This window comes from Triticum dicoccoides, chromosome 5A (genome assembly GCF_002162155.2).
Source record: "Triticum dicoccoides isolate Atlit2015 ecotype Zavitan chromosome 5A, WEW_v2.0, whole genome shotgun sequence".
Classification (NCBI taxonomy): domain Eukaryota; kingdom Viridiplantae; phylum Streptophyta; class Magnoliopsida; order Poales; family Poaceae; genus Triticum; species Triticum dicoccoides.
The window spans coordinates 180,167,266-180,180,031 of record NC_041388.1 but is presented as its reverse complement, the minus strand read 5'-3'; the positions used below and the strand labels follow the sequence as shown (position 1 = coordinate 180,180,031).

General features: G+C 38.8%; 1 protein-coding gene across 1 annotated transcript in view; it reads left to right on the top strand.

Moving 5' to 3' along the window:
• Nucleotides 1–2,005, top strand: part of LOC119300674 (protein transport protein Sec24-like CEF) — a 29,649-nt gene extending 27,644 nt beyond the window's left edge. Inside the window, exons 18-24 of the mRNA XM_037577579.1 lie at nucleotides 296–434; nucleotides 576–740; nucleotides 844–989; nucleotides 1,070–1,249; nucleotides 1,368–1,456; nucleotides 1,538–1,569; nucleotides 1,645–2,005. Coding sequence (XP_037433476.1) covers nucleotides 296–434; nucleotides 576–740; nucleotides 844–989; nucleotides 1,070–1,249; nucleotides 1,368–1,456; nucleotides 1,538–1,569; nucleotides 1,645–1,751 — 858 coding nt within the window. The 3' untranslated portion in view covers nucleotides 1,752–2,005. The remainder of the gene's footprint in view (nucleotides 1–295; nucleotides 435–575; nucleotides 741–843; nucleotides 990–1,069; nucleotides 1,250–1,367; nucleotides 1,457–1,537; nucleotides 1,570–1,644) is intronic.
• Nucleotides 2,006–12,766: the final 10,761 nt, after the last annotated feature.

Below are 12,766 nucleotides of genomic sequence, written 5' to 3'. Positions count from 1 at the left end.
ATGAGGAGTAACGTGGATGGCAAAATGTGTCCGGACTGAGGTGCCCTTAAGTTCTGTGGCAGTGATGCTCACTCGTAAATTCTTATGCCAATTCATGTAAAAAGGCAAAATCTTCCTCAGTCTTGAACTCAACAAAGTCTATTTTTCTCTGTCTGAGTCCTTCTAATGAGTCGTGTTCTATGAATCACTTGCCAAGTTATCACTCATGTTCTGTGAAGTACTATATAAACACTGTACTTTTTTGTGTCGAAACTATATAAACATTGCTGACATGTGACTTGTGTTGCATATTCAGTGTGCACTTCTTTACACCACGGTATATGGGCAAAGAAGGATACGAGTTATAAATATTTCACTTCCATGTACAAGCATGCTCAGCAACCTTTTCCGATGTGCTGATCTGGAAGCACAGTTTACGTATGTTGTTAAGCAAGGTAAGCCAGCTGCTCATTGCAATAAATTTCATCTCAATAAACCTAGCTAGAGAGCAATTTTTTTAGTGAATCAGTTATTTTACATTATTAGTATCATGCAAGATGCTTTAATATGCTGACTTACTTTGTCATACCGACTAGCTGCAAATGGCATTCCATCAAGTTCCCTATCCCAAGTTAGGGACCAAGTAACAAGTACATGCATCAATATTCTCCAGTCCTACCGACAATATTGTGCATCTGTAAGTTCTTCTGGACAGTTAATTCTTCCGGAGGCTTTAAAACTTCTGCCTTTGTATACTCTGGGTATGATTTCTTCCATCTAGTATTGCTATTATATTGTTGTAATGCACTGATAAGTTGTGAGCATATCTTTAACCTCACTAATTGATTTTATTTGATTTCTCAGCCTTAACTAAAAGCATAGGACTGAGGAATGATGGGAGATTAGATGATCGGTCCTATTGGGTCTCCATTGTCTCTTCAGTTTCTGTGTCATTAGCTGTTCCATTGGTGTTCCCTAGGATGATTGCTCTCCATGATCTTACATCAAGGGTATTTGCAGCTAATTGGTCTTTATTAAACTCCTAGGAATTGCTACCGATTATTTTAGCTATGTTTTAACTTCTGTACAGGATGATGAAGATCCCCTTATTCCAAATCCCCTTGCTCTTAATAGTGAGAATATACAGGATAATGGGATTTATTTATTGGAAAATGGCGAGGATGGTTTTATTCATGTCGGAAATGCGGTGAACCCTGCCACCCTCGAGCAAATATTTGGTTTCTCATCTTTGGCTGGTGCACCAAATCTGGTTAGTCTTATACCCATTATCTGTCTTCTGTTATGTGATGGGTTTTTGTATGCAAATCATAGCCTGGATGTTTATTAAAAAAATGCGGATGTGGTTGATAATTGTTAACTCCTTTCAGTTGGTATTGGAGCAATTTGATAATGTATTGTCCAGAAAAGTAAATGAAGTTGTGAATGAAATAAGGCGACAGAGGTGCTCCTACCTAAGGTACTATCTGTGATTTCTCAACTATGCTGTAATTACTCGCTACTTTACTCAACTGCTTAACATGTTCAAACTGTTTTGCAGACTGAGACTATGCCAAAAGGGCGACCCATCTGGTTCTTCTCACTGTTTTCTCCCTCTGTTACCTCATATCTTCTTATTACTCCTGACACTTGTTTCTGTATCTGCAGGAGATTTCTTCCGTTCCCTGTTGGTTGAGGACAAAGCACCCGGTGGCCTTTCTTATGTAGAGTTCCTCGTACATGTTCACAGGCAAATCCAGAGCAAGATGACCTGACATGACCTGCTTTATTGTTGTAATGTTTTGGTTGGTAGAAATCAAGGAATTGATTTCTGCATGTGGATATACAAAAAGGAAGCAACGTTTTTCTTTGTAAAACACAGCTATAGCACATTTGTAAGGATTCTAGTCTTTGATTTTACAAAGTCAGTTTTGGTGTAGGTGGTATATGTTTTGTGTTTTGCGACAAGGATGAGTTTGGCAAGGTAAATATTTATCTATTTAAACTCTGAAACTATATTTATCTGTTCTTTTGTGTCTGGCATGTGGCAACAGAAATTGAGCGATGACAATATTGTATTTGCATGGCTATAATTATCACATGTTGGATAATGTGCTCCGTTGGTAATTTGCGTTCAGTCAACTTAGGGCATCTCCAATGCTATACATCAAAATGGCCGCATCAAATGTCTGTGGACATGTCTGTTTGGGACAGCTTTTGGGGAGGTAGCCATCTCAAAATGGACACACCAAATGTGCGAACGAGTCTGGAGTGTCTGGGGACAAATTTAGGATGTGTTTGGTTTGAAGGACATGCCGGGGTGGCTATGGGCATCCCTATCCAGCAGGATAAGGATAGCCATATTTTTTGTTTGGTTGATGGATGAGATTAGCCTATGTTTTGTTTGGTTTGAAGGTTAAATCTTGGCTGGGGATAGCCATTTTTCTATTTGGTTGGTGGGTGAGGTTAGCAATTTTTCAATATGAGGCAATCAAATATGATATGTACAACAGCAAGTATAAGAACATTTTAGAATCTTGAGCACCATACCAAAACAAACTCCAGCAAGTTATAATGCATGAAAAAATAAATTTCAGCAAGTTAGAATGCATAAAAGAACAAATTTCAGCAAGTTAGAATGCATAAAGGAACAAATTTCAGCAAGTATAATCCATGAAAGAACAAATTGCAGCAAGTGATAATGCATGAAAAAAGCATTTCAACAAGTAATAGAATATATAGCTCGACATTCCATAGAATACTAGATCAAATATATAGTTATACAACCCATGTATAGTTCAATGTTTTGGTTGTAATCAAAAGAACAAGTCCATACAATCCATAGCTCCGTTGTTTTGGTTGTCATCAAAAGTATAAATCAAACTACCCATATAAACTCATCATGCTTCGGCTTCAGGGAAGGTACTCTTCACATACCTAGAGACCCAAACCTTTCTCTGAACATCTCCCAAGACCTTGAATGCCGTTGCAACACGAGGATTGTCAACTAAATAGGCATAGTAATGTGCAAGGAAATCCAAATCAAAACCAGGGAGTTCTTTCATCTCACCCCAAAGACCATCAATGGCGGGGTTGGCGCTGCTAACAAGTTTCTCTATGGCAACAACAAGTCTTTCACTTGAAGCCATTATGGTTGCATGCATCCTGTCTTCTGCAGAAGGATTGATTTTGGCTTTCTTCAACTTGGGAGCAGCTGACTCACCACAAGTCGTTGATTGGGCAACCTCTTCATGAGGGGCAGCAGCTTTGTTCGCTTTCAGTTCGTCAAGATCAATCACATTTGTACCTAAAGGGTCACTTGAGCCTTTTGCATATTGCCCCGTAGCCATGCTAGCTCCAACCATAACCATCATCTCTTCATAATGTTTAATAGGCTTGTTAAGGAAGGGTTCATCTTCTTTGTGGTCCTTTATAAACAAAGCTAATCATTTCAGCAAGGAATGAGAATACAAATAAATTACAACAAGTTATAATGCATGAAAGAATAAATTCCAGCAAGCTATCATGCATGAAAGAATAAATTGCAGCAAGTTATAATGCATGAAAAAGCTCATTTCAGCAAGGATTTGGATATAACATTACTTATTCCAGCAAGAAAATAGAGTATAAAGAAGTCCAAGCAAGTGATGATGCATGAAATAGCTCATTTCAGCAAGGATTTTGATATATAAGTACTTATTCCAACAGTGAATGGCGTCATTCCAGCAAAGAAATAGCTCATTTCAGCAAGGATTTGCATATATGGAACCAAATTCATCAAGTACTAAAAGGGCAGTGAAATAGATACCTTAATGTGGTTTGTGTAATGCTCATGATCAAGAACAATCATAAAGTTCTCTTCATCCCAAAGTGCACCACTCAATGATTTGAGGTGCATTATCTGTTTGTACTTCCTCTTCCATGTCCTTGTATGATTTGTGATGTGGGTTCCAAAGTCGGTGCGATTAAAATGTTCATTCATAGCCATGGCACAAGCATTCTAGTGTACATTCTTGAAGGCGGTACCGGTTCTATGGCCACCGGTCACCACAACACATAGGTTCGCTAGCATGTATGATGACATGGTAGGTGTCCATGAAATTTGCCTAGCAGCCATATCTTGCAATTGCAACAAAGTATTTAGACACAATGAATAAATTTCAGCTAGTATTTAGAGATAATGAACCAATTCAGCAAGCCTTTGGAGATAGAGAACCAATTCAGCAAGTATTTGAAGATAACGAACCAATTCAGCAAGTATTTAGAGATAACGAACCAATTCAGCAAGTATTTGGAGACGAATAACCAATTCAGCAAATATTACAACGGATAAAATGTCATTACAAAGTAATTCCAGCAAAAACAATAGTTCCAACAAGAAAGTACAATAGATCGTCACAGCAAGCTAAATGACATGGTAGCTACTACATGTTTTGATGTTGCATATAGTTTTGTCGGTCTTCCCACATTTGATCAGCAAGGACTTGCCTAAAGTTAACCATGTAAGCATGTTCTTCTGCTTGTCCAGTTGATGTTGAACAAATTAACATCTTTGTCTTTTTGTCCATCTACAATATAATAATACAAACGATATAACTTCAACAAGAACAAGTCAACATGTACATTCTCTGTCAAGCAGTAAATAGGAGAAGCAGTTAACAAGTTGCCTCAGATTTTGGGGAGAAAATCAACAATAGGAAGATGTAGTAGTCCCTGACTTCCCTGTCGCCTTTGACCTGAGCTGCTGCAGCACAAAAAAACAACAAAAAAAGATTAGCATGTTGGATAGAAAATCAATGGAGAAATCATGCATCAGTACATATGGTCCGCGCAGCACGCGCAGCAAGCAGGGCCAAGCAGCTAGCAGGCCGGCGTACCACGCACAACACTTGCTCTCACGGGGCGCACAACATGCGCACTTGCCGGACAGATGCAGGGCCGACACAGCACGCGCAGCACCAGCACACGGGGCGCACAGCAGGCGCATCGGCCGGAGAGAAGCAGGCGCACTCACTGTTGTCACCGGGCTTCGATCTGCCGGCGCTGCTGCGCATTCACCGCCGTCGTCGGGCTTCGATCTGCCAGCGCCGCTGCGCACTCACCGCCATCATCGGGCTTCGATCTGTCGCCGCCGCTGGAACGGAGAGAAGAGAGATGGAAAGGGGAAAAGAGATAGGGTTGCCCTTTTGTGGTAGGTGAATGAAACAAGATGACGCCGAAAAATGTTTCACGGGCTCTCTTCGCGCCCCCTCGGTGACCCACAGGTATAAGGGATCTATCGTAGTCCTTTCGATAAGTAAGAGTGTCGAACCCAACGAGGAGCAGAAGGAAATGATAAGCGGTTTTCAGCAAGGTATTCTCTGCAAGTACTGAAATAAGTAGTAACAGATAGTTTTGTGATAAGACAATTTGTAACGAGCAACAAGTAACAAAAGCAAATAAGGTACATCAATGTGGCCCAATCCTTTTTGTAGCAAAGGACAAGCCTGGACAAACTCTTATATGATGTAAAGCGCTCCCGAGGACACATGAGAATATCGTCAAGTTAGTTTTCATCACGTTCATATGATTCACGTTCGGTACTTTGATAATTTGGTATGTGGGTGGACCGGTGCTTGGGTGCTGCCCTTACTTGGACAAGCATCCCACCTATGATTAACCTCTGTTGCAAGCATCCGCAACTACAACAAAAGTATTAAGGTAAACCTAACCATAGCATGAAACATATGGATCCAAATCAGCCCCTTACGAAGCAACGCATAAACTAGGATTTAAGCTTCTGTCACTCTAGCAACCCATCATCTACTTATTACTTCCCAATGCCTTCCTCTAGGCCCAAATAATGGTGAAGTGTCATGTAGTCGACGTTCACATAACACCACTAGAGGAGAGACAACATACATCTCATCAAAATATCGAACGAATACCAAATTCACATGACTACTAATAGCAAGACTTCTCCCATGTCCTCAGGAACAAAAGTAACTACTCACAAAGCATAAATATGTTCATAATCAGAGGGGTATTAATATGCATATAGGATCTGAACATATGATCTTCCACCAATTAAACCAACTAGCATCAACTACAAGGAGTAATTAACACTACTAGCAACCTATTAGCACCAATCCCGGACTTAGAGACAAGAATTGGATACAAGAGATGAACTAGGGTTTTGAGATGAGATGGTGCTGATGAAGATGTTCATGGAGATTGCCCTCTCCCGATGAGAGGAGCGTTGGTGATGACGATGGCGATGATTTCCCCCTCCGGGAGGGAAGTTTCTCCGGCAGAACAGCTCCGCCAGAGCCCTAGATTGGTTCCGCCTCGTGGCGGCGGAGTTTCGTCCGAGAAGATGGCTTATTATTTTTTCCCATCTAAAGACTCCATATAGCAGAAGATGGCCACCGGAGGGCCACCAGGGGGCCCACGAGGTAGGGGGGCGCGCCCATGGGGGTAGGGCGTGCCCCCCTGGTGAAGTTCTTGCTCTTAGTATTTTTTATATATTTGGAAAACATCTTCCGTGAAGTTTCAGGACTTTTGGAGCTGTGCAGAATAGGTCTCTAATATTTGCTCCTTTTCCAGCCCAGAATCCCAGCTGCAGGCATTCTCCCTCTTTATGTAAACCTTGTAAAATAGGGGAGAATAGGCATAAGTATTGTGACATAATGTTTAATAACATCCCATAATGCAATAAATATTGATATAAAAGCATGATGCAAAATGGACGTATCAACTCCCCAAGCTTAGACCTCGCTTGTCCTCAAGCGAAAAGCCGAAATCGAAAAATATGTCCACATGTTTAGAGATAGAGGTGTCGATAAAAATAAAATACGGACATGAGGGCATCATGATCATTCTTAGAACAACAACTCATATAATACTTTGTCATGTAATCTCTAATGCTAGAGTAATAATTCAATCACAATATCAAGTATGAATCATAAACTTCATTGAAAACTAACAAACTACAATCTCAGTCATTGAAGCAATTGCAATTTATCATAACATAGGAAAGAGTCAATGTATAAGAGCTTTTCAGCAAGTCCACATACTCAACTATCATATAATCTTTCACAATTGCTGACACTCACGCAATACTTATGGGTATGGAGTTTTAATCGGACACAGAGAAAGATAGGGGCTTATAGTTTTGCCTCCCAACGTTTTACCTCAAGGGTAATGTCAATAGTAATAGTTCATGAAAACTCACATCCAATTAGCCATATATACCAAGATCTTCCCAACATATTGTGCTTGCCAAAGGATAAAATGTAAAAAGGAAGGGTGAAGATCACCATGACTCTTATGCAATGTAGGAGATAAAAGTAAAAGATAGGCCCTTCACAGAGGGAAGCAGAGGTTGTCATGCGCTTTTATGGTTGGATGCAAAAAATATTAATGCGAAAGAACGTCACTTTATATTGCCACTTGTGATATGGACCTTTATTATGCAGTATGTCGCTTTTATTACTTTCATATCACACGATCGTATAAAGCTTACTTCCTCCACACCAATCAATCATACATATTTAGAGAGCAATTTTTATTGCTTTGCACCGATGAAAACTTACTTGAAGGATCTTATTCAATCCATAGGTAGATATGGTGGACTCTTATGGGAAGACTGGTTTAAGGGTATTTGGAAGCACAAGTAGTATCTCTACTTGGTGCAATGAATTTGGCTAGCATGAGGGGGAAAGGCAAGCTCATCATGTTGTAAGATCCAAGACAATATAATTCATCTCAGATGTAAGAAAACATAACCCATTACGTTGTCTTCCTTGTCCAATGTCAACTCTTTACCATGTCATATTTAATGAGTGCTCACAATCATAAAAGATGTCCAAGATAGTATATCTATATGTGAAGACCTCTCTTTCTTTATTATTTCCTATTAATTGCAACGATGACCAAAACCGTGTTTGTCAACCCTCAACAACTTTTATTCATCATACTCTTTCTATGTGAGCTCATTACTCTCCATAAGACTCATATGATCTCTTTGTTTCTTTTTATTTCTTTCTCTTTTCTTTTATTCACTTAGGATCATGGAAAAATAATCAAGCCCTTGCCTCAACACTAATCTTTATTATATATCTCACGGGCTCGCTTACATAGAAGGATAATAAAGCAAAACTCACAACTAGATCATACTAAGAACTTTTATTCTACTAGATCAAGATATTACCAAAAGGATCGAACTAAGAAAAACGGTAAAGATAAAAGTGATGGTGATACGATACCGGGGCACTCCCCCAAGCTTGGCAGTTGCCAAGTGGAGTGCCCATACCCATGTGATTATGTTTCCTTTGTTGGTGAAGAATGTGGGGATGTTGATGATGGATAGTCGCACATTGAGCGTAGGAGGTCTTCTAACTTGCGGATAATGCCCTTGAGTGCGATGATGTGCTCCTTCAACAAAATATTTTCACGTGTGAGATACTTATTTTGTATACGAGCTAACTCAATCATCTTGAAAGCTTCGATTTCTGTTGGGGTAAGAAGGTTGTGATCAAGTTGAAGGGTGTCTTCTGTTGCCAGAACTTGGTCCTCCATGGCCTTCTTGATCCCTTCATCCTTGTTGATCTCCATAGGTTCTTCTCTCTTCAGCTCTATCTTCATTAGCCAAGCATCGTTGCCCTCATGGTTGGAGGAGGAGGGAGATGACATAGTGCCTGGCCTTGACAACCCTGACAGAAAACAACTCGAAACAAAGACAGGAGATTTTTGCGTGATACAGGAGTCAAAACCCCCGGGAGGTTATATAATGAATTTTTACCGACCAAAATACGTGTTGTGTACGAAAACGGAGTCCGGAGGGCACACGAGGTGCCCACAAGGTAGGGGGGCATGCCCAGTAGGGTAGGGCGCGCCCTCCACCCTCGTGGAGGTCTCGTGTCCTTTCCGGACTGCTTCTTATTTTTCTATTTTTCTAAATATTCCAAAACAGAGAAATATTGCCTTAAAAACTGTTTTGGAGTCGGTTTACTTACCGTACCACATACCTATTCCTTTTCGGAGTCTGACACATTCCGAAAAATGTCCCTTATGTATTCCTCCGGGGTTACGGTTTCAATAACATTGGTTTCAACATTTATGGGATTACCTGAGATATAATGTTTGATTCTTTGACCGTTCACCACCTTCGGATTTGTGCCTTCGGAGTTGTTGATTTTTATGGCACCGGAATGGTAGACCTCCTCGATAACGTAAGGACCTTCCCATTTAGAGAGAAGTTTTCCTACAAAAAATCTTAAACGAGAGTTGTATAGCAATACATAATCACCTACATTAAACTCACGCTTTTGTATCCTTTTGTCATGCCATCTTTTAACTTTTTCTTTAAACAACTTGGCATTTTCGTAGGCTTGGGTTCTCCATTCATCAAGTGAGCTAATATCAAATAACCTCTTCTCACCGGCAAGTTTAAAATCATAATTAAGTTATTTAATAGCCTAATAAGCCTTGTGTTCTAGTTCGAGACGTAAGTGACATGCTTTTACATAGACCATTTTATACGGAGACATACCCATAGGGTTTTTATATGCAGTTCTATAGGCCCATAATGCATCATCAAGTTTCTTGGAGCAATTCTTTCTAGACCTATTAACAGTCTTTTGCAAAATTAATTTGAGTTCTCTATTACTCAATTCTACTTGCCCACTAGATTGAGGGTGATAAGGAGATGCAATTCTATGATTAACATCATATTTAGCAAGCATTTTACGGAAAGCACCATGAATAAAATGTGAACCACCATCAGTCATTAAATATCTAGGGACTCCAAATCTTGGAAAAATAACTTCTTTAAGCATTTTAATAGAAGTGTTATGATCAGCACTACTAGTTGGAATAGCTTCTACCCACTTAGTAACATATCAACAACAACTAAAATATGTGTATAACCATTAGAGGAAGGGAAAGGTCCCATATAGTCAAAGCCCCAAACATCGAATGGTTCAATAACAAGTGAATAATTCATAGGAATTTCTTGACGTCTACTAATATTACCAATTCTTTGACATTCATCACAAGATAAGACAAACTTACGGGCATCCTTGAAGAGAGTAGGCCAATAAAAACCAGATTGCAGTACCTTATGTGCAGTTCTATCTCCAGCATGGTGTCCTCCATAAGCTTCGGAGTGACACTTGCGTAGGATCTGTTCCTGTTCATGCTCAGGTACACAATGTCTAATAACACCATCCACTCCTTTATAGAGATGTGGGTCATCCCAAAAGTAATGCCTCAAATTGTAGAAGAACTTTTTCTTTTGTTGGTATGTGAAACTAGGTGCTATAAACTTAGCAACAATGTAATTAGCATAATCAGCATACCATGGAGCAGTATGAGAAGCATTTATGACATTTAATTGCTCATCAGGAAAGCTATCATCAATAGGTAGTGGGTCATCAAGCACATTTTCTAACCTAGATAAGTTGTCTGCAACGGGGTTCTCAGCTCCTTTTCTATCAACAATATGCAAATCAAATTCTTATAGCAAGAGAACCCATCTAATAAGCCTAGGTTTAGCATCTTTCTTTTCCATAAGATATTTAATAGCAGCGTGATCAGTGTGAATAGTTACTTTAGAATCAACAATATAAGGTCTAAACTTATCAGAAGCAAATACAACTGCTAAGAATTCTTTTTCAGTAGTAGCATAATTTCTTTGAGCATTGTCTAGAGTTTTACTAGCATATTGAATAACATTTAGTTTCTTATCAACTCTTTGTCCTAGAACAGTACCTACATCATAATCACTAGCATCACACATAATTTCAAAGGGTAAATTCTAATCAGGTGGCTGAACAATAGGTGTAGATATCAATGCTTTCTTAAGTATTTCAAATGCTTCTACACAATCATCATCAAAGACAAATGGTATATCTTTTTGTAATAAATTAGTCAGAGGCCGAGAAATTTTTGAGAAGTCCTTAGTGAACCTCCTATAAAAACCAACATGACCCAGGAAACTTATTATACGTTTGATGTCCTTGGGACATGGCATATTTTCAATAGCATCAACCTTGGCTTTATCAACTTCAATACCTCTTTCAGAAACTTTATGCACTAAGACAATACCTTCATTAACCATAAAGTGACACTTTTCCCAATTCAAGACAAGATTAGTTTCTTCACATCTCTGCAAAACTCGATCAAGGTTGCTCAAGCAATCATCAAAAGAAGATCCATAGACGGAAAAGTCGTCCATGAAAACCTCACAAATCTTTTCACAAAAGTCAAAGAATATAGCCATCATGCATCTTTGAAAGCTAGCAGGTGCATTACATAAACCAAAAGGCATAAGTATATAAGCAAAAGTACCAAAAGGGCATGTAAAAGTAGTCTTTGATTGATCTTTGGCTGACATAGGTATTTGAGAGAAACCGGAATAACCATCTAGAAAGCAAAAATGTGTATGTTTGGACAATCTTTCTAGCATTTGATCGATAAAAGGTAAGGGGTAATGATCTTTTTTAGTAGCCTTATTTAATTTGCGGAAATCAATTACCATCCTACAACCTGTAATAATTCCTTGAGGAATCAATTCATCTTTATCATTAGGAACAACAGTAATACCCCCCTTCTTAGGGACACAATGGACAAGGCTTACCCATTGACTATCAGCAACAAGATAAATTATACCTGCCTCAAGGAGCTTTAGTATCTCCTTTCTTACCACTTCTTCCATTTTAGGATTCAACCGGCGTTAATGATCACGAACTGGTTTAGCATCTTCTTCCAAATTAAGTTTATGTTGACATAGAGTGGGAATAATGCCCTTAAGACCATCAAGAGTATACCCAATAGCAGCACGGTGCTTCTTCAGAGTTTTCAATAATCTCTCTTCTTCATGTTCTAAAAGGTTAGCACTAATAATAATAGGATATATCTTTTTCTCATCAAGACAAGCATATTTAAGAGTATCAGGTAACAGTTTAAGCTCAAACATGGGATCACCCTTGGGTGGAGGAGGATCCCCTAGGATTTCAACAGGTAAATTGTTTTTCAGAATAGGTTCCTGTTTAAATAATACTTCATCTAATTCCCTTCTTTCATTCATAAACATGTCATTTTCATGGTCTAGCAAATATTATTCTAAAGGATCACTAGGAGGTACGGCAATAGAAGAAGACCAATAATTTCATCCTTACTATGTAATTCTTCTTCACGGTGTTGTCTACTAAATTTAGAAAAATTAAATTCATGAGTCATATCATCTAAACCGATAGTAACAACATCTCTTTTGCAATCTATGGTAGCATTAATAGTGTTCAATAAGGGTCTACCAAATATAATGGGACAAAAGCTATCTTGTGGGGAACCAAGAACAAGAAAATCAGCAGGATATTTAGTTTTCCCACACAAGACTTCAACATCTCTAACAATTCCCATCGGTGAAATAGTATCTCTATTGGCAAGTTTAATTGTCACATCAATATCTTCCATCTCAGCAGGTGCAATATCATGCATAACTTCTTGGTATAAGGAATAAGGTATTGCACTAGCACTAGCACCCATATCACATAAGCCATGATAACAATGATCTCCTATTTTAACAGAAATAACAGGCATGCCTACCACAGGTCTAGGTTTATCTTTATCACGGGGTTTAGCAATTCTAACAGTTTCATCACAGAAATAAATAACATGCCCATCAATATTATCAGACAAGAGATCTTTAACAATAGCAATATTAGGTTCAACTTTAACTTGCTTAGGAGGTGTATATGTTTTAATATTACTTTTACGAACTATAGTTGAAGCTTTAGCATGATCCTTT